This window comes from Rattus norvegicus, chromosome 18 (genome assembly GCF_036323735.1).
Source record: "Rattus norvegicus strain BN/NHsdMcwi chromosome 18, GRCr8, whole genome shotgun sequence".
NCBI classification, from domain to species: domain Eukaryota; kingdom Metazoa; phylum Chordata; class Mammalia; order Rodentia; family Muridae; genus Rattus; species Rattus norvegicus.
The window spans coordinates 73839225-73860539 of record NC_086036.1 but is presented as its reverse complement, the minus strand read 5'-3'; the positions used below and the strand labels follow the sequence as shown (position 1 = coordinate 73860539).

The following is a 21315-nucleotide window of genomic DNA, read 5'->3' as shown; positions in this document are numbered from 1 at the left end:
GTGATTTCTGTGGCAGATGGAAACTGCCACTTTCAGGGCTTGATTGGTTTGGTCACAGCAACTCGAGACGCCCGTCCCTTGAGCTTCTCCTCATCAAGTCTGAGACTTAAAGCTGATGCCTCTTGTATCTTGGTGTGGCTTTGAGAAAGGGTCACCCTCACCAAGGCAAGCTAACCAGGCATGCTTTGAGATCTGAAGAGGGAGTGGTCTGAAAGAAGCAGTAGCCATTGCTTAGATAAAAGGAAAGTATTGTTTTTATTTATTTATATTTATTTTATGAGATGGAAATATTTTTTTTTACAAGTGCTGCGTTACTTAAACAGATCTGTGGGTTTTTAAGTACAGAGCAGGGCGAGCCGTGCTCTATGGGCTTGGCACAGGTTCCGTGTCTCCAGGAGTTTTCAGTGTGAAAAGAAAAAATTCTAATACAGAGATTCACTGATAGACTCACAAATGTCAGCTAGAATGTTGCCAGGACAGAATGACCTTGGGGTGGAACGCATTGAAGAAATAACTCCAAGTCTGTATGATGATTAATGGTGTGCCATTGTTTAAAAAAAAACAGGAAGATAGACAGGCGTGGTGGTACCTATCTGTAATCCCAGCACTTGGGAGTCAGGGGCAGGAGAAAGGTAGCAAGTTCAAGGCTGGCCTAAGCTATAGCAAAAAACCAAAATTGCTGTATAGTAATAGATCAGTAATAAAACATTGATTTCTGTACTGGGGTTAATGTAAGTCAACACTAGAGCCCCGTTGTCTTTGAAAGACGTGATTTTAAACCGGGAGACCAGGGCACACACCTTTAATCCCAGCACTCAGAAGGCAAAGGCAGACGGGATATCTGTGAGTTCAAGGCCAGCCTGGACTACAAAGTGAGTGCCAGGACTACAAAGTGAGTGCTAGCCAACTCTTGGATGTAGTAAATGGAACCCTGGTAGGCTCAGAATCAGCCAGAGAAACTCTGTCGGTGGCCTTGCCGTGAGGAGAAAGGAGCTGGCTTATGTGTGCAACGTTGTCTTGCCTTGGTCTTGCCTTTTGTGGCTGTGGCTTCCACGTATTCCCCACTGAAGTCTCCAGAGGCTGCTGATGGAGCTGCCCCGCTTCCTTCTTACCTGTCTGTATGCTGGGCCTTTTCAGACAACCTGGGCGTCTTGGCTGTTGTCCTTCTCTACGTGTCTAACTATAGGAGTGTGTCATGGGTAGCCCTTACATCTGTGGTTGGCACTGAGAAGCCTTCATGTTGTGTCACAGGGTACCAAACCCAGTGATCTTAGTTCTCTCCGGTTACATACTTAACATAAGAAGTAGCCAGCCCTGTAGTCAACACGCATTATGGCTAACATGTTTGCATTCTGACTATAATAAAATCCTGGGCATTCTTATGCTGTGCAATACACATCGTCATAGTGTTTGGCTTTTGACAGCATTGTCCATTTATACCTGTCTTGATTTCCACACCAGTGGTTCTCAACTTTCCTAATGCTGTGGCCCTCGAATGCAATTCCACAAGTTGTGGTGACCCCCGACCATAGAATTATTTTCATTGCTACTCCATAACTGTAATTTTGCTACTGTTATGAATTGTGATGTAAATATCTGTCTTCTGGTGGTCTTAGGCAACCCCTGTGAAAGGGTCATTTGACCTTCCAAGGGGTTGCTAAACACAGGCTGAGAACCACTCCTCTGCACCTTCGTGGGTATCTTTCTTGCTTGTTTTATGCGTTTACGTGACAGCTTCCATGCAGGCTATCTGAGAGAACTGGACGATGTACTATGAATTCAAGCAATCTTATTCTTGGAGACTCAGGTCAGGGGCTTCTTAGGCTGTCTCAACACACACCCACTTCCCTCTTCAGTAGTTGGGATGTTTTGTTTGTTTGTTTTTTAATATTGGCAGTTTGCTTTTCTGGGACACAGATGTCATGTAGCCCAGGCTGTGTTTGAACCATTGTTGCTGGGTCTGGCCTCCTGAGCCTCCTACCTCCTGGGATTACAGATATATGCTACCATGCCCGCCTACCATACCTGCTATTTTGTAAAAAAGAAAAATGCAGATTTCAAGGTTGCTTGCTTATTTTAGCTCTTTCTATATTATTCGACGTGTTCTGTTGGTTTTACTTTTCTTTCTTCTCAACAACACTAAGTTCCTTGAGCACAGGAAATGGGGCCTCAACAAATATTGGTTAAGCTAGAAACCAGGCCTTGTGAGGGTATAGACAAGAACCTTCTCATGGTCGCATTAAAGACATCGAGGACAAGGTCATGTGGTATTTGGGTTTGGATAAAGAATTCCTCAATGGCACTCCAGGAAGAAAGAGTACATTCTCAGACCCACGACACTGCCGTAGTTTACTCCAGTGGTTCTACACCAGTGAATCGAGACCCCTCGGAAGGTCAAATGACCCTTTTACATGGGTCACCTAAGACCGTTGGAAAACACGGACATCTACGTTACAGTTCATAGCCGTAGCACGTTTACAGTTATGAAGTAGCAACAGAATAATGTTATGGTTGGGGGTCACCCCATGAGGAATTGTATCAAAGGGCCACAGTGCTAGGAAAATTAAGAACCACTGCTGTAGGTGAACGCTTCCACACTTGTCTTCTGTGGCGACGACAACAGCCTAAGCTAGCCATGGAGCTCTTTCTGGTTCAGGACCTTTACTAACCCTGTCCTTCCTTCAAGGAGCCAGAGGAAGAAATGGCCATGGAAGATATTCCCACTATGGTTAAAGTAGACCGAGGTGAAAGCCAGATTTTATCCTGCCGGGGGAGAAGGTGTGGCCTCAAAGTACTTGGCTATGTCACGGGAGATATGAAGGAATTCGCCAACTGGCTTAAAGGTATGTGACTAAGCACTCATTTCTTGGAGAACCAGGGAAGCGGCTCTGAGGACACCTGTTGCCTGTGCTTCTCCCTATGGACTTAGCTCTACTCCCAGCCATCACTTTTCTGTCTTCTGTTTTGCGTCTTCTGACTTACAAGTCCCTCGCACCTTTTTCGCTGACGTAATGGGCAGGGGGCAGTGCCCTATTCATATGAAATGAAAGGACCATCTCAGTACTTAACAAAGGAAGTGCAACTGCTGATAACTGATCCCTTGGTTTCTACCTCTGAGCATGGTAAACGGGTGCATGAATCCCAGGAGGGATGTGTAGACTCACTAAACAAATTAAGGGGTCATAGGGAGGCTTCACATAATATCGCAGAGTTTCACCTCCGACCGATTCTGGGTAGACCTTGGCATTATTTTTGTCTCTTCCCTAACTCTGCTCCTCTTGTCTCCCCCAGACAAGCCTGTGGTGCTCCAGTTCATGGACTGGATACTTCGTGGCATATCCCAGGTGGTGTTTGTCAGCAACCCCATCAGTGGAATCCTGATTCTGGCGGGACTTCTGGTCCAGAACCCCTGGTGGGCGCTCTGTGGCTGTGTAGGAACCGTGGTCTCCACTCTGACCGCCCTCTTGCTTAGCCAAGACAGGTAGGCAAGGCCTCATATGCCAGCCCCCTCTCTGAGGGACAGCTGGGCAGCTGCCATGGGCAGCAATGAGAAAGCCACACCCTCCCAGGTAAAACAACCTTTAATCCACAGAACGCTCTGTTTGCCTTTAGTCAGAGGCCAGGGAATCACTGGTAGTCCCTTCTCCTCATCTGAATAAGGAGCCAGTCTGAGTACTACCTGATGTGTACAGTAGCCAGAACGCACCTATCACCAGGAAAGCGCCCACCGAAGTCTCCTTTAGTAATTCGATTACTTATTACAACTTTAATTAAAATGCTTCTGAGTTCAGTGGGAGAGCATTTGTCTAGCATGCACAAGGCCTGCATGAGTTCATTCTTGATATTGGCAGGAGCACCCTCACTTCCTTGGTAATTAGAGTTTTGAAGACCGTATATACACACACACATATATATACACACACATACACACACACATATATACACACATACATGTATATACACACACACATATATATATACACACACATACATATTCACACACATATGTATATACATACACACACATATATACACACACATACACACACATATACACACATATACACACACATATATACACACACACATATATACACACACATACACACACATATACACACACATATACACACACACATATATACACACACACATATACACACAGACACATACACACATATGCATTGCTACTCACACTTCTTTAACTTTTCTTAGTTCTAAAAAAAATTAAAGTGTCAATTCCATTTAAGTGACTGATTCTTCTTGGGACTGGTACTGTGGCATCTCTTGACTTGTAGCTAATATCCACCGGCAAACGCCATGAGAGAGCCCATCTCCAGAGCTCTCCTCAGTTGTCACACGTAACTTCAACTTCTGGAGGTTTACAGAAGAGAGACAACATACTTTGAAATTAGCATCCAACCTCTGATGTCCTCAGCCCAGGGAATAGATAAGACAGCAGCTTATTGGTTGCTCCTGTGCCTTGGTGCAGAGTCAGATCAAACCCAAAACCTCTCATACCAGCTGCAGTGCACTCGCTGGCTGCAGCCCCGCCCCTCAGGCCCCTGCCCATCTGACCTAAACAGCTCACTTCACCACTTTTACCTCACAGGTCCCCATGGTCGTGACCTGTGAGAGTCAAGCTGGAAATGGCTCTGTTGTCCTTCTTGGTACCATACATTGCCAACTCTCAGGGTCTGCAAATGGGAAGCTTGCCAGACTAAGGGGCTTATTATACAGAAACATTCCCCTTGCTCTCTTGGGCTTCTAGTTCCCCCTATGCTTCCTGACAGAGAGTCCATTACAGACAGAGTAGAAGCTGACATTTCAGTCTTTCGAAGCGAGGTTAAATGCCAAGCACAGAGGGGTGCCTTAGTCAGGGCTCTCTAGACTGAGGAGACAGACTGAAGACTTTACCATTGCAGAGGGATTTCCACAAGAGGCACGGAGAGTGCACATCATTACATAGATGCCTGGCCAGGTCGAAGTAACTGTTTTCCTCTGCAATAAACTGGAGATGCATTAGAGACAGCTGAGTAGAATCAGGAGAACGTGGAAATGTGGGCTAAGTTGAAGTTGGGAGTGTCTGAAGACTCCGTGAAAGGATTTGCCTTCCAGGAATCGTGTATCCCACTTCAGACTGTTTCAAACACTGAAAGCCCTGTTCACGGCAAGGTCCTTAACAATTTAAGAGACATAGGAGTGTTCTTAGGAAAGGCTGAAGGAAGGGCAGATGGTCTCAGGCCCCCCACCCTCACCAGATGCTCTTCCTCCTGTGGTTTGGGACGTAGCTCAGAGGGAGTTGTTCCACACACACACTTCAGATAGATCTACATAGATTTCACTGCGCAATTTAGTTGTACCTGCGTGATTCCTAAAAGGCTTTGAGACACATGCCCAGGTATGATGGTTCTTTACAGTGGGTGTTAGGTAGAAGTTACAGCTACTGCTTACGTTCGATTCTAAGTAAGTTCACCCAGACTGTGTTTGCACTGTCCCTCCTGCCCGCAGATCAGCGATAGCAGCCGGGCTCCAGGGTTACAATGCCACCCTGGTGGGAATACTCATGGCTGTCTTCTCAGACAAGGGCGACTACTTCTGGTGGTTGATATTCCCTGTATCTGCTATGTCTATGACTTGGTAAGTTCTGCCTGGTTTTCAAAATGCCTGTGGAGGGGAGAGGGAAGGAGGAGTCAATGTCTAAAGAGCACAGTTTTGTAAGATAAAGATTATTCTTCCAGTCAGCAGCAGCTGTGTAACAGGGAGAGTGTGTCCTTGACCTTGTCACTCTAAAACAGCTACATGGGGCCGGCAAGTCGGCTTAGCAGATAAAGACACTTGTGGCCAAGGATAACAACCTGAGTTTGATCCCTGAAACCCACATGGTGGGAGAGAGCTGACACCCAAAGCTTCCTCTGACCTCTTCCCATGCCCTTCTGCATAGGTCCGCACATGTACGCTCACCCACTCAAATGGATGAAGGGGCCAGCTATGGTGGCCTATACGTGTAATCCCTGTGTTTGAAGACTAAGAGAAGAGGAGGTTGTAAGCATGAGGTCAGCCTAGGGAGGTCCAGGCAGATCTGTCTAGAGAGGCAAAACAACAATGTCATAATAAATGCTAATTTTTATGTTCTGCGGTTTTTACCGCAAATTTTAAAAAAAAAGAAAACTTTAAAGAATTAGAACCAGGTTCTACCTTTGGTTATAGAAACTGAAGCAACCGCTCTAAGAGGTGTGGATTCCCCTTACAGCCAGATACTCGTCTATATGTCCCCTTCATTCAGTCCTTCTCAACCTCAACTGCACACTTGGCACATACAGCTGCTCTGGGACATTGCCTAAGTGTTGAGGGTTTTAAGTCTCCCTAGGTGACTCTAAAGCACAGCTGAAAGTGCCCACCCCCCGACCCCTCAGTGATCGATCATATCAACCGAGATGCCGCCTCCTTTTTTTTTTCTAATCTTTACAAAACCTGAACCTTTAAAACTAGCTTCTATGCTGGCAACACCTTAATTCCTTTTTCTAGAAACAAGTTTGTCTTTCCATATCCTATCTAAAGCATAAAGTACTAATATACTCACAGAGGAACTTAAGGAGCCCACTACGGGCACTGCCTGCAGGAAGCCTTCACCCTGGTTACTCCCATAGGTGCCAGCCGCCCCCAGGAGTTTGGGAGCTGTTCTGTATGGGACAGGATCCATGGGCATCAGGTGATCCACACTCCCCCAACTAGGGATCTGTTCTGATCTGATGATGGTTCTCCATTGAGTCAACAACTGAGGATCCAGGGAGTCATCTATATGGTCCAAAGCAAGCCTAAGTTTGCATATCTCAGAAACAGGGAGCGGCTGTGTCTGTACAAGCAAAGACTCAAAGACAGACACTTTGTAAGACCCATTCCCAGCCCGCACCACCTGAGTCCTTAGTTCTTGTCTTTTCTTCTCCAAAACAGATATACATATAGAAGACATGCAGAGTAATGTCTTCCAAATTCAGGATGGCAGTGACTCTGATGGAGAGGAAGGACCCCAGGATCCCAGGACACTAACTCTGTAGTTAAAATTTCATTTTATCAAGAGCTCTGAATATGTGGGGTTTTTTTAAAGATTTATTTTATTTTATGTATATGAGTGTACTGTATCTGTCTTCATGCACACCAGAAGAGGACATCAGATTCCATTACAGATGGTTGTGAGCCACCATGTGGTTGCTGGGACTTGAACTCAGGACCTTCGGAAGAACAGTCAGTGTTCTTAACCACTGAGCCATTTCTCTAGCTCCCTAAAAAATGTTTTTAAGACCTTGATTATAACTCACTTTGAGCCATGAGTGTGTGTGTGTGTGTGTGTGTGTGTGTGTGTGTGTGTGTGTGTGTGTGTAGTTTTGTTTGTGTTTTGTTTTGTTTTGTTTTTTTCAAAAATCAAGAGTTGATCTTGTGGTGTGTCTTAGAGTTGTCTCTGCGATGGGATCCACCATAGGTTTTCCAGCTCTCCACCCCTGGAAGATTTGCCAGCACAATTTCAGAACGTGTTAGCAACAGGACACACCCCCGTCCCCTGCGGAGAGGCTGGGTGGGGGGCGGTGCTCAGTTTGGCTGCTCATCACTGATTCTCATTCCGGGGTTTCCGTTCCTTTAGCCCGGTTTTCTCGAGCGCGTTGAGCTCCCTGTTCAGCAAGTGGGACCTGCCCGTCTTCACTCTTCCTTTCAACATGGCTTTGTCGCTGTACCTTTCAGCCACAGGACACTACAATACGTTTTTCCCAAGTAAACTCTTCATGCCTGTCAGCTCCGTGCCCAACATCACGTGGTCCGAGCTCAGCGCCCTGGAGGTAAAACATCAACTCCCTGCCTCACCCTCAAAGCTCATTGGCTCAGCCCTTGTTTGTGTGGGTGAGACCACCCTTGGGGATGGTGGTCTATCCCTTGAGGTTAAAGCTTTCATGATCAGCATCCACCAGTCAGAACAGGAGGATGTTGAACCTTTTGGGCTATGTAGAACCTGCTGTTCTGCCTCCATACAGAATAGAAATAGTAGCTCAGGGTTCCTGATGTATAGCAGGGCCTGGGAACCTGTATCAGGAAACTCCTCCAAACTGTACTGGAAGACAGAGGGTGAGATCCGCTGAATCTCGGGGTGTAGATATGGTGCACCTCCGTACAGATAGCCACAGAGAGACTGTGTACTTTCAAAAGCCTGCTTCTCCCAAACTGAACTCCACCTCTTCCTACTGACCTGCTTCTCCCAAACTGAACTCCACCTCTTCCTACTGACATTTCCAAGGAAATTTGCAGGTTTCGTGTATGTTGCGGGGGTTGGGGGGTGTATGTATACGTGCATACGTACCTGCATATTTGTGTGCGTGTGTCTACAGATTGCAATAGAGCTTCAAGCATGCCGGGCACATGATCTACCACTGAGCTGCATCTCAGCCCCCCACTTAAAATGTCTCTGAAAATAAGACAATTGAAGTCATAGAAAACAAAGGAGACACTGCTGGGTTTGTGTTTGTTTATTTGTTTGTTTGGTTGGTTGGTTGTTTTTTGACTCATGTTTTGAGATCTGATCGACAAGCATTAATACCTATATTAAGTTAAAGATATTTTCACCACATGGTACAAATGTGATTTCTCACTCATAAAGTTGACTATAATTGCTTCTAAATTATGGAGGAGATAATCTTGCTCAGTTTGCTGACCTTTTAGTCCGGGCAGCCAACTCAGTTGCGATAGTATTTCTACGGCCTGTGGCAGGGCATTGGTTGACAGCCAGAGCTGATGGACAGCAGAAGCAACTGAAGCATGGCCGGTGTCCCTGCCTCACTAGAGAAGATCTGCAGGTCCTCAGAGGCAGGGGTCGTGAGACCACACTGGACGCCTCACGGTGGCCAAGTATCAGAGCTAGTGTGAAAGTCTGTGAGCACCAGAGGTTTGGAGGGGCCTTGTTCAGCACGCACCTGTATCAGTAAAACACCGACGCTGATCTTGAAGGATTAAATATGCTAATTCTAAAAAATTCTAAAATCCACACGTGTACATTCACAATCCCCATTGTATAAGGTCGCAGTGGGCTTCTTGTCTGTTGTTCGCGTGGCTACGGTTGTACACTTTCTGTTGCAGCTGTTGAAGTCTCTTCCGGTGGGAGTCGGTCAGATATATGGCTGTGATAACCCGTGGACAGGGGCCATTTTCCTGTGTGCCATCCTGCTTTCCTCCCCACTCATGTGCCTGCACGCTGCTATCGGATCGTTGCTGGGAGTCATCGCAGGTGAGCCTAAAACTTCCTCCCTAATGCAAGTGTCTTCTCCACACCAGGCCTCCTCTATACCACAGGGCTTTCTGGAGATCTCTGAACAACAGGAACCCTTGGGATGTTTCCCCTGGCCCCGCAGCTCAGGGCAGAGCATCCTGCTCCTTGTCCCCAGCTCTGACCGCTCTTGTTTCTGCATGACAGGTCTCAGTCTTGCAGCTCCGTTTAAAGATATCTACTCTGGGCTCTGGGGTTTCAACAGTTCCCTGGCTTGCATTGCGATCGGAGGGATGTTCATGGCACTCACCTGGCAGACCCATCTCCTGGCCCTTGCCTGTGGTGAGTACCTATCCTACATATAACATTGACGACGGGTGCCCTCGAGGACTCGGTCAAAGTAACGGGCTATCGGTAAATATTTACATAAAGATTATAACAGGACCGTACGGGAAATTCAAACCGGGATAGGAGTTGGAATTTGCCACTAGCTAATTGTGTGAGCAAAGCAAGTGGTGTTCCCTCTCTGGGAGAATTAAAGTCATCTCTGCCTACTACACTGGTTATTAAGAAAGGAAGAGCTTGGGTCCCAGTAGCCATTCTATTTGATACATATTTGGGAATAGATCCATGACCTGAACCATGGGTTTAGTGTGTGTGTGTGTGTGTGTGTGTGTGTGTGTGTCTGTCTGTCTGTCTGTCTGTCTGTCTGTCTGTGTGCACGCGTGTACACATGCATATGACCTGAGCATGTACCCAAGCCACCTGGAATGTTGGTGAACACACACACACACACACACACACACACACACACACACACAGAGTTAGATCTCCCCATAGATCTTCCCCTTAGCCTCCGATGCAGACCTAGAGGGAGAAACTTGCATCTCTGACAGGGAGGCCTGGAGACCACAAGCTGAGAACTAACTTGTTAACCCCGTCTACAGAGCTAGACTAGGCCCCTCAAAGCCGCCCTTCTCATTGGACTTGGGTTAAGGAAGTGCTGAATCACGTCAAGTCCCTGAGGACTAAATCCAAACCTAGAAGCCATATCTGCACGCTAGGCTGCTTCCTGAATGTAGGTTTCCAACCCTATGGTGGCTCTTTAATATAAGGTCGGCCTCAAGAGCTTTGGACCTGAAAAGCTGGTGGGTTCTCTGAGCTGACGACAAGGAACAAGCAGCCACTCATAGCCTTTGTCACCCCTCGTTCAATGGAGGTAAAAACTTTAAAGATAGTTCTGGGGTGGAATGAATAACACCCTTGGGGACAAAGGTAAAGGGAAGGTCAATTGTAGAAAAGTTCTATCTATCCTGATATACTAGATGTCTAAACTCATTTTTCCTGTCCAGTATGTTGCTGGTGCCCGAAATCCTAGTACCAGGGAGCCTGAAGTAGGAGGACCACAAGTTTAAGAGCCACCAGCATGGGTTACAACGAATGGCCCTATCTCCAAAATCCAACCAGACAATAACAAACACCCACCCCCTCTTTCAATAGTCAGTGTTAACTAGGCAGTGGTGGTGGGAGGCAGGCAGATCTCTGAGTTCAAGGCCAGCTTGCTCAACCTCAGCTGTCTAACTAGTTGCCAACTGGTAGACCATGTGCTAAAGGCAGGATCCGGAGTGAGCCACGACTAAAGGTTTGTAGGGCACTGTTTAGATTGGGTTCATGCCATAGTGAGGTTAGCGGATCTCAAGCTGCTGCGTGCTGTTATGATGTCATTTTTGTCACAGTGTCTGTAGGGTCTCGGCTGAGCTCTGTTGATATTTGTTACTCTTTATCTGTTCCCCAAGTTCAGGGCAAAGCAGGCAGGGCTCTGGGGCAGATTCTGAAGCTTAACCGAGACAAGCTCTCATCCTCCCGGATCGTCCACACTTTTATTCTGGGATTATCTTCACCCCTTGATTGGGAGTGTACACTTTAGGATTCTGTGTGTGCAGTAGCCGCAGGTGCATTAAGTGTATTTAGATATTCATGATGCACCCTGGGTATCTAGAAAGACAAAGGGTTAGAGGCTTTGGGTCCCTTCTTATTCTGAGCAGAGAGGACTGGAGTGGAAAGTAGGAACCAGGTGACTTAGGAGGGATCCTGAGTAGAACTTTCAACGTTTGAACCAGAACAAGAAAAAACCTGTAGTATAGGATCTGGTGGGATGACTACAGTTGGAGTTACCAGGAAGTGCTGCCTGGAGAAGGTGGCTTCTCTGTGAGCCCTAGCACAGGAGAGGAGTCCACTTGGTTGGTATGGGGACAGCCTGAGTCAGGCAGAAAGCATTCTGATTTCATGAACAGTGGATTTGGTTCTGGTAGGCCAGCCAACGGATGGGACCTAAGTCTTTTGCAAATGTTTTCCTCGAAGGGGGATCTTTCATTACTATTTTATTGTAATAACAGTACAGTTTCATTGTCCGGTCTGTGCAAAAAAACAAAGAGGTAGAAGGTAGAGAGATTATCTTCTGGGATTATCTTCACCCCTTGATTGGGAGTGTACACTTTAGGATTCTGTGTGTGCAGTAGCCGCAGGTGCATTAAGTGTATTTAGATATTCATGATGCACCCTGGGTATCTAGAAAGACAAAGGGTTAGAGGCTTTGGGTCCCTCCTCCTGCCTCAGGCAAGTTAGCAACCTCCGTCCACACAGCTCCTTGTGATGACACTGGATCTACTCATGTCATCCCTGATATTCTTTCTGTTTAGAGTCTTTAACCTAACTGTAGTTCTGAGTCCCTTTTCATAGCCAGGGACTCTGGGGGATCAAGATGTAGACCCCAACAGGGAGTCAATTTCTGCCGGCCATGCTTACTCTGCCTTAGATGTAACTTTGGAAGATGAGCCAGCAGGACCATAAGTTCAAGGCCAGTAGGAACACAGTAAGACCCTGAGTCAAGAAAAGCCAAAAAAAAAAAAAAAAAAAAAAAAACAACAACAACCAAAAGAAACTAAACCCCCAATCCCGACCCTGTTGCCAGACTACCTAGAACTTGATTCCCACAGAGTTCTTAACCCTTCTGAGCCTAGTTTTCCCCGTTTAAAGGGCTTGCAGTGCCCCATAGATTTGTCTAGGATTAAATGGTGTGTACATAAAAAAAAATGAAATGCACACTCTATCTAGCACTTGTTTACAGTATTTGGAGATATGGAAAACTATTTTTTCTGGTGGCTTAGAATAAATTATGAAGAATTCATCATGTTTATTATTCCCTCTTGACATCTTAGCTTTATCCATACCCTCATCTTCTTTCCAAGAATGAACGAACGACAGACACCTTGGCCCAAATCAGTTTCCACTGGGAGGCCAACCCCCATCTACCATAGAAATTAAATTTGCTATTATATAGAATTTTCACTGTAGATTCATGTAAACAGACATTTTCACACTTCTTTGTGTAGTAACTGCCTCCTTTAGTGACATGGAGATTCACCCCTGCCCTGTAGCTAATACCGCCATGTCAGAGTGTTTCTTCAGAGGTGGTTTTGCTGGGGGATTCTCTAGGGCACTGCTTCCTTTCCCCCTGATCTATGTCTTAGTGCAGCTTTCTGAAAACAAAATAGATTTAAAGTTTTTTTCTTTCCTAAATTTTGGAAATTGTCCTCAAAGACTCCTGTTGCCTTTTTCCATCCCAAACCATCAGGAAGACTTCTAAAAAGAACCTCATTCTTGTGAAAAGATCATTTTATTTTTCTCTCCGGACATCTAGAATTTCATCTTTGCATATAAGTTATTTGCCCGACTAGCTGTGAGGGTTCCCTGTCGAATCCTTTCAGTGTCCTCTCCCGTCTTTCTTCTTTAATTCTGGGATTAAAGCTTTTAATTCTTCAACTATCCCCTGCAAATATTCCTTTCCTTGTGGGTTAGTTCTGTGTGAGCTTTTCCATTGCCGTGGACTTTTTCTTAGTTTCTCTCCTCATTGTCCCTTCACAGAAACATCCAGTTTAGTCAGTGAACGGAGACATCTTTTGGCTTTATCCATTATACTTAATCCTGCCAGCTGTTGTGGTTTTGCTTCTGGCTTTGATTAAGCTTCACCTGCAGTGTTTGTATCTGCCTTTCCTGGCACTTGCTCTCCTTGGATGTCGCCTTTCCTTGCCTATTTACCAAGGGATTTGAGCTGTTTAAGTGGCAACTCTCAATGGGGATTGGAAGCCAGGGCCTTTCTTGGAAGACCATGGCTCCACATCTCAGGATGGGGGGGCCTCTGCCAGTTGAGATAACATGGATCCTTTCGGTTTGGCAAGCTTGTCATGCTGAGAGGTAGTTACATGGCCTCTAGTTTGGAGCCATTTGAGACACTGCTCCATTGGATGCATTTGGTATAGCTTGCCAAATAGACATTATACTCTTGTTTCCGTAACATATTTCTGAAAGCAAAGTCCATGGTTCAGTGGGGATGACAAGCCTGATGTCCACAGATGTGGAGTTCATTCCCAGAGGGCTTTAGCAGGTCCTTCTGAGGCAGACAGTATGAGAGGATGGAGTCCGTCCTCAATGGGTCCCAGGAGATTTTTTTTTTAACAGTCACACGTGAACTCTTGGGACAGACCTCCAGCACCTCTTGCAAAGCAAGCCTTTTGTGTAAAATGCCACAGAAAGTTTCAGCTTGCCGGGGTTGCTCTGTCACCTACAAACAAGAGTCCCAGCTTGCCTGCCAAGGGAAATAAATGGCAGATACTGTATACAGAACTGATCTTTTCTTCACTCCGTATGTCTCTATGAGGAAGAGGACTTGGGAGCCTCTGAGGGCATCCGACAGGGCTGCCCTCCTTACTGTAGATCAGGAACGGTGCAGCCAAGCACTAGCCTCATTCGCTACGTTAGCTAAGAAGCCATGTTAGCATTTTGTACTACTTGTCTATGGTTGGGTTACTATGGTAGGACTCACCCATGACAACCCACTGACAGGGGCATTGCCCATGAGCTCCAGGCTCTGGCTGAGGTTTTCGGAGCCTTTTTCAGAGCATCACCTCCACACCAAAGTTCAGTAGGTGTAGAGGCAGGAAGTAGAAGCTTCCCTGGTGTAAGCCAGCCCTTGCCCTGCCCTGCAGGCATTAATGGATGAGCAGTCTGCCCTGTATTAACCTGACTCTCACTGTGGAGAAAAGAGCGACTCTGACCTAGAGGTTCTTCCATAGCTTATAACAGAACAAACCCCACGAGTGCCAGAAGCACGCCTTAGAGGTATGTTGGGCCTTGAAGGAGCTAAGAGACAAGGATTTCTGGTGTGCCTAGAGGAAATAGAGAGACCGTGCTCTAGAGAGCAGGCCAAAGTGCACCCTGTGCTGAGCAGAGGACCAAAAGTTGCCACGCATGTTGGATGAGTGAGTTAGATCCTGAAGACGACTGACTAGAATTGATAGATGCAAAGAGGAGAAGTCTTCCCACCTCGGCCATGAGCACCCTTCTTCTCAGAGTAGGCTCCTTGCACCCTGCCAAGACGGACTGGTTCACAGCATTCCGAGGGCATGGAAAATCGCACATATAAAATCTTCCCTGGGCAGTGAAGAAAAGGAAGAACTGGGATCTGAAAGCAGAGATGTTTCTGAAGAGGAGCCCTCATTAGCCTGAGAAACTAGGGCCTGAGGGGATTTTTTGAACCATTTAGGGAACATGGTGCCCGGGACAAAATGTTGATTGAAAAAGATAGTCTTCAGTTTAGGAAATGACCAGAGATCTCTCTCATCATCTCTGCTGTACCCCCCAAGGCAGCTCATGTGACTGATAGGTGACTGACTGATTGATTGATTGATTTGGTTACTGTCATAGGAAAGTCATTCTTCAGTTTGATCACGGAAAACCTGAGGACATTCCCCACCCCAGCCTCCTCCTCAGCCAAGAGAGAGAAGCTGATAGTTAGCTGTTTAAGCCCTCTGCTCCGGTTGCTTTGCATGTAGAAGACACACGCGTGGGCCATGCCCTTTTCGGTGTTTCCTTCTCAGAGGAAATCAAAGTATCAGAGGCTTATTGATTAATCTGTATGCTCTCCTTCAGCGTATGAAAAAGGCATTGCGTGATGGAGGTCAAAGGGCTATGCTGTGCTTCTAACGTGCTCCAAGCAACACCGCTCCCTTTCTAGATGTAGCGAGATTGTGGCGAACCCAGGCTGTCTCATCTAAATTCAGTCATGGTTATAGAAAATAGCATGGCAGTTTATTCACTGTGGGAAAGCCTTTTCCTAAACCATTACTACAACAATGAAAAGGGGGGGGGGGAACCCTGTACCACAGACTACTTTTATTGAGCACTTACTGTGTGCTGAATATGTTATTTCCTCCACGCTCACCCAGCCCTGGGAGAGAGCTGCTCTTGTTACTTCTTCTGTTAGCAAGGAAACAGAGAACAGGGATGAGCCCAACGAGTTCTGCAGGGATGGGCTGGGGTCTAAGTCTAAATCTACATTTATAACTAGGGAACTGGGGCGGACCGGCTGGTAGAATGCAGAAGCGTGTAGACAGTCTGGGATGTAAAAAGTACACCTACCGATCAGTGTCCTCTCCTCTTCCCGTAGCCCTGTTCACTGCCTACTTTGGAGCCTGTATGACACACCTGATGGCTGCGGTGAGTTTGTCCTCCGCCTGACTTGCCAGTGCCCTGATGCCCACCCAGGCAGCGCCTGGTGACAAACCGCAGGCCCATGACCACCATTGATCCCCCACGCGCTGGCTGTCAGCCACTCCCACCCTCTAACATCACAGCAAACTCTCGTCCAAATCATATTCACCAGGCTTGTTACAAATGCTGGGTCGATCAGTTTGAAGAATAACTTTAACAATAGCTTTATCAATATCTGGACACCACGTCATAGCACTCACGGTCAAACTCCATGGTGGAGAACTTAGAATATAGTTTACTTGTTGCGAAAAGCACACCCGTGGAGTAGTTGAGAACCCAGAAAAGAGCAGATGGGGATAATTAACTAGAGAAACAGGTATCGTTTTTAATCCAGACAATTCTTTTTTATATCTCTGGCCTTCATGGCACCCTCACCCACACATCAACAAGACTTTTCAAACCTAGGTCCTACTTGTATTATTTCTGGGCAAACCTTTGCTCCCTCACGCCATACTTTCTCCTTAGCCCAGGCTGCCTCAAACTCGCTGTGTAGCTGAGGCTTGCCTTAACATGGACTACAGGTAGCCTGCTACTAAGCCTGGCTTCTTCCTTTTAATACTGTCCTCTTCCCTTTGATCCTCTCCTGCCCCTCCTCCAAGAAGCCAAATAGTCCCTGACTGCACTGGGACCTTTTACTTCCTAACCCTGAACGTCGATCTCCCGTCTCCTGTCCTGCAGCTAATGCAGGGCTCAGACATATATGTTTACGGTTGCCTGTGGGTCCCAGTGTTCGACTCTCACAGAGATTTTGTCTGAGAAGGTGTCTGTGGAAATACAGCATCTTTGTGGCGTGAAGTCAAGGTCCTAGTGTGATCCGAACAAGAAGGGTCAGGGTCAGGAGCATGATCCCCGGCGCCCCTCCATGTGTGGCTCTCGGCCACACCCACCTCCTCACACCACAGAACCTCTAGTCCAAACGACGATCTCCAGGCTTGTTCTGAGAACTTTTTGGAGTCCTTCACACCCCGAAGAAGAAAATGCAAAGGCACCATCGGTCTGAGGACCAGAACTAGACCGATTGTACCCCTGAGTTAGCTGGAAAGATACAGAAAACTTCAGATCCTGAGCCCCCGTCTCTTGATTTGAAGATAAAATAGATCTTGTGTGAGGATTGTTTGCTCCCCCGGAGGATTCCAATGTTGTCAGACTCCCCTCTTCCCCATCACACTTATGAGAGCCATACAAAGGACTAGAGCTAACCAATGCCATATACTCAGAAATGTGTGCGTTGACACGGCCCCTACCTCAAAATGTAAAAGTCTATTTAGGAGAGGAAACAAAGAAATAAAACAAGTAGAATTCAAGACCACAGAAAAGTCAAGGTCAGAAAAGTCGCTATGACTGACCAATCAGAGAAGGCCTTTGTGGGCGTGCTAAGAGGCCAGGGGATATTAGCAATTTGCTGTCACCCTGTGTGTCCCATGTCATCCTACCCCGTGTGTGCAGGAAGTCTGAATATGTGACAAACACTGGACAGACATAGGAAAAGAGACAAAGCTGACCACTGTAAAAGACAGGTGAAAACATTTCAAATGGTAGATGCCCTGAGATCTTAGATTTGGCTCTGTGGGTCCAGGCAGAATCCAGAGCAATGTGCCTCACCCCTGGGGTGAAAGTTCAGTTGATCCACTGTGTAATTTCACTTTAAGGTAGAATCTCAAAAAGCAACCGTGTGGCCTGTCTCTTCTTCCCCAGGTTCACCTGCCAGCTTGTACCTGGTCCTTCTGCTTGGCCACACTACTCTTTCTCCTGCTGACCACGGAAAATCCCAATATCTACAGGATGCCCCTCAGCAAAGTTACCTACTCCGAGGAGAACCGCATCTTCTACCTACAAAACAAGAAAAGGGTGGTCGACAGCCCGCTGTAAGAGCAACTCCACCCAACCGCCGTGGTCACGGGTCAATTCTAAGCAGAGTTCTAGTTGCCTTCCGGGTTCTCCCAATTGCTTTTCTTCACTTGGAACAGCTCTCGTACTATCAGGGACTCGTACTTTTGCTTGCTCCGTTTTCCTTCTTGACCGTATATTGCCAATCATATGAGAGCGGTGTCCAGGTGATGTTCTCTGGAATGGAATTTAGACCCCACTGTGTGTTGTGGGGTTTGGCAGGAGTATCACTAAGACTGTATTCACAGTCAAAATGCTCCAATGGAGAGAAGAAATGGATGCCGCAGCAATTATTGTCCTTTAAAGCTACCTTCAGTGTCAGTATTAACAATGGAGCTCTGAAAGCCTAGCAGAACTCACAGGCAAAACAGCCCAGCATGCTCAGATAGGCTGTGTGCTCTCAGAATCAGTGCAAATTCCTCACAGCAACTGTGTCCAACACCGCAGTGGGGCAGGTTGACCAAAGCGCTGGTCCTCAGCTCACCAGGAGAGTATGAACGGTCTCCTCATGAGGATGGTTAGGGTGTTTTTCTAAGCTGGCTGAGCTGTGGGAAGGACTTTGTTGGTCAAATTAGTTTTTACATTGCCACTCTTGGAGTTTGCAAAATCTGGTAGAGTTTATTTATTCTTTATGAAAATAATATTTTCCCACTGATATATGCTTGCTGCTCGCCAGTTCTTAGACATTAACTAAAATGTGTAAATGCATAAAATACTTAGCATAGTCGTTTACTTTAGATATGTATGCATTTTAGTTTGGGGGAAGCGTGTGACATAGGACCTTGCTATGTAGCCCAGGCTAGCCTAGAACTGAGCACCCCCCCCCCCGTTTCCATTCCCTAAGCACCATTGCTGTAGGTTGGGGGGTTTAAGTGTTTCAAATATAAGGCAACTTGTGTCTGTGGCCTTTTCAAGCCATGGTTTAATGAATTTGAGGGTATCATCTGAACCAGCAGCCAAGCCACACTCACATGGTCTTTTCAAGAGCTTTTTAATTTCTTTCTTTCTTTCTTTCTTTCTTTCTTTCTTTCTTCTTTCTTTCTTTCTTTCTTCTTTCTTTCTTCTTTTTTCTTTAATTTCTTTTCTTAAAGGCATTATTTTCTGCACACTAATGTTCTGGCTAGGAAACTAAATTAATATCGGAACCACCTTATGGAAATACAGATAGAGAATTCTACGGGTTTCTTTTTTAAATTTTTCATTTAAAAGTTGTAGTTTCTGTAAAAGCTCTATGACCAAACTTGCTGAAGAGGACAGCACAAAGCTCCACTCACCGCCTGCCACCCATCCAATGAAATTCATTGGGGGGGGTTGGGAAAGTGAAAATTTCAAATCCTAAAGATTTTCTTTTTCCTATAGAGTTTGTTGCTGTTGCCCGAAATCCTAGCACTTAGATAGGAGGCCCACAAGTTTAAGAGGAACCAGTATGGGCTACACTGAATGACCCTGTCTCCAAAACCCAAACAAATAAAAACAATCACCCCTTTTCAAAAGTCAGGGTTAACTGGGCAGTGGTGGTGGGTGGCAGGCGGATTTGTGAGTTCAAGGCCAGCCTGGTCTACAGAGGGAGTTCTAGGACAGCCAGGGCTACGCAGAGAAACCCTATCTCAAAAAACCAAAAGCAGAAAATAGTACTGAGAGGACAGTCCTCAGCTTGCCAAATGGCCGAAGTCAGACTGCAGTGCAAACGCCTTCAGGAGACGGCCACACTCCCTCTTCTCAGGAATCAAAACAAGATCTGTGACAACTTTAAATCTTCTGACCACGGCCCTTTGAAGCCATGGGTTTGTAGCTGTCATAGATTCCTGAGTTGTCCCATGAAAAACAATCTGGATTTCCAGTGTTTGAACTGAAATTTTCCTGTTTGGAGTTTGTGAAGTAAACGTTGGGGACAGCAAGAAGTAACTTGTATGCACATGCAGAGACGAAGCGAAGAGGTCGGATCCCAGCAGAGTGGACCAAAGCATCTACAAAACAACTGAGGCCATCCCAGCAACAAAGCTCTGACTGGCCTAAGGCAACACCATCTCAGATCTGCAAACAGGAACACGCTGAAGCCTTCTCTCTTGTTTTATTTATGTGATATCAGTGTCTTCAAGGTATTTTTGTTACTAAGTATTATCATGAAGTTAAGAGAAAACTCTTAGGGGCCATTTGTACTTTTGTTCCCCCTATTGTCTGCATACAGATCCCTGTGTAAAAATATGAATAAATTATACAAACAGCTCAGTTCAGTCTCATGAGTCTTTATACTTACTAATGTGAGTAGCTAGCTATGAACATTCACACGTGTAAGTATGTGTCACTCGTATTTCCCAGTTAGAATTATAACTGGCTTGACAAGACAAAGAGAATATTCTAGAGAGACATTTGGCCTCCCTTTGGCTAGCCACTCATGGGCTTTGAAGGACTTTCCCTTTCCCTGCATGATGCTGGGGAAGGGCAAGGGTGAAACCTGGTGCCAGACAGAGGAGAAGCTTGTTCCCCAGAAGACATGTCAGTTCTCACAACGTATTGGCCTACCCCGCAGGACAGACTGAAGCCCAGACAATGGTGGGAAAAATCCTATCTGGTGCAGGATTGCTTGTATGTGTAATTCTTACCATTATTAACCTCAGGCCCAGACCCCTAAGACGGGCGCTTTATTCCTCTTCCCTGTGTGGCCACTCTATCTCCTTGCTATGCTGTCTACTCTTCCTTGTCTCTTTGGATGGCGTGTTTAGTTTACTAAGACCGTCAGATGTAGACCTGGACCCTAAAACCTCGAGTGACAGAATCAGATGGGTAAGTGATCAAACTCTGCTCAGTTACAGATGGACAGGTCTGTCCCTCTTCCCAACTATTCACTGTTCTCCTAACCCCAGCATGAGAATGACTTACTAGGGTCAGCTACACATGTTTGGGGCATGCTCTTTTTGTTTAATTTTTTTTTAAACTCCAGATTTTATTCCCCTCCTCATCTACCCTCCAACTGTTCCACATCCCGTATCTCCCCTCCACCCCCATCTCCACTAGGATGTTCCCACCCCACCCATGCCTCCAAACCTCTAAACTACCTGTGGCCTCCAATCTCTTGAGGGTCAGGTGCATCTTCTTTGACTAAACCCAGACCTGAGAGACCTCTGCTGCATATGTGTTGGGGGCCTCATATCAGCTGGAGTACGCTGCCTGGTTGGTGATCCAGTGTCTGAGAGATCTCAGGGGTCCAGGTTAATTGAGACTGCTGGTCCTCCTACAGGGTTGCCCTCCTCCTCAGCTTCCTCCAGCTTTTCCCTAATTTCAACCACAGGGATCAGCAGCGTCTGTTCATTGGTAGGGTGCACATATCTGCATCTGACTCTTTCAGCTGCTTGTTGGGTCTTTTGGAAGGCAGTCATGATAGGTCCCTTTTTGTGAACACCCCATAGCCTCAGTAATGGTGTCAGGTCTTGGGGCCTCTCCTTGAGCTGGATCCCACTTTGGGCTGTCACTGGACCTTCTTTTTCTCAGGCTCTTCTCCACTTCCATCCCTGCATTTCTTTGAGACAGGAAGAATTATGGGTCAGAGTTTTGACTGTGGGATAAGAACCCCA

The 21315-nt window shown here is 46.4% G+C and overlaps 1 protein-coding gene across 5 annotated transcripts in view; it reads left to right on the top strand.

Annotated features, from left to right (window-relative positions):
• Positions 1-19972, top strand: part of Slc14a1 (solute carrier family 14 member 1 (Kidd blood group)) — a 43358-nt gene extending 23386 nt beyond the window's left edge. For 4 of the 5 annotated variants that reach the window (XM_008772170.3, XM_008772169.4, XM_039097052.1 and 1 more), the window contains 8 exons: positions 2687-2843; positions 3292-3481; positions 5512-5640; positions 7640-7832; positions 9121-9268; positions 9455-9589; positions 15753-15802; positions 17552-19972. In XM_008772170.3, coding sequence (XP_008770392.1) covers positions 2702-2843; positions 3292-3481; positions 5512-5640; positions 7640-7832; positions 9121-9268; positions 9455-9589; positions 15753-15802; positions 17552-17725 — 1161 coding nt within the window. In that variant the 5' untranslated portion in view covers positions 2687-2701 and the 3' untranslated portion in view covers positions 17726-19972. The remainder of the gene's footprint in view (positions 1-2686; positions 2844-3291; positions 3482-5511; positions 5641-7639; positions 7833-9120; positions 9269-9454; positions 9590-15752; positions 15803-17551) is intronic. The other variant, NM_019346.3, reaches the window with a different exon arrangement.
• The last annotated feature ends 1343 nt before the right edge of the window (positions 19973-21315 follow it).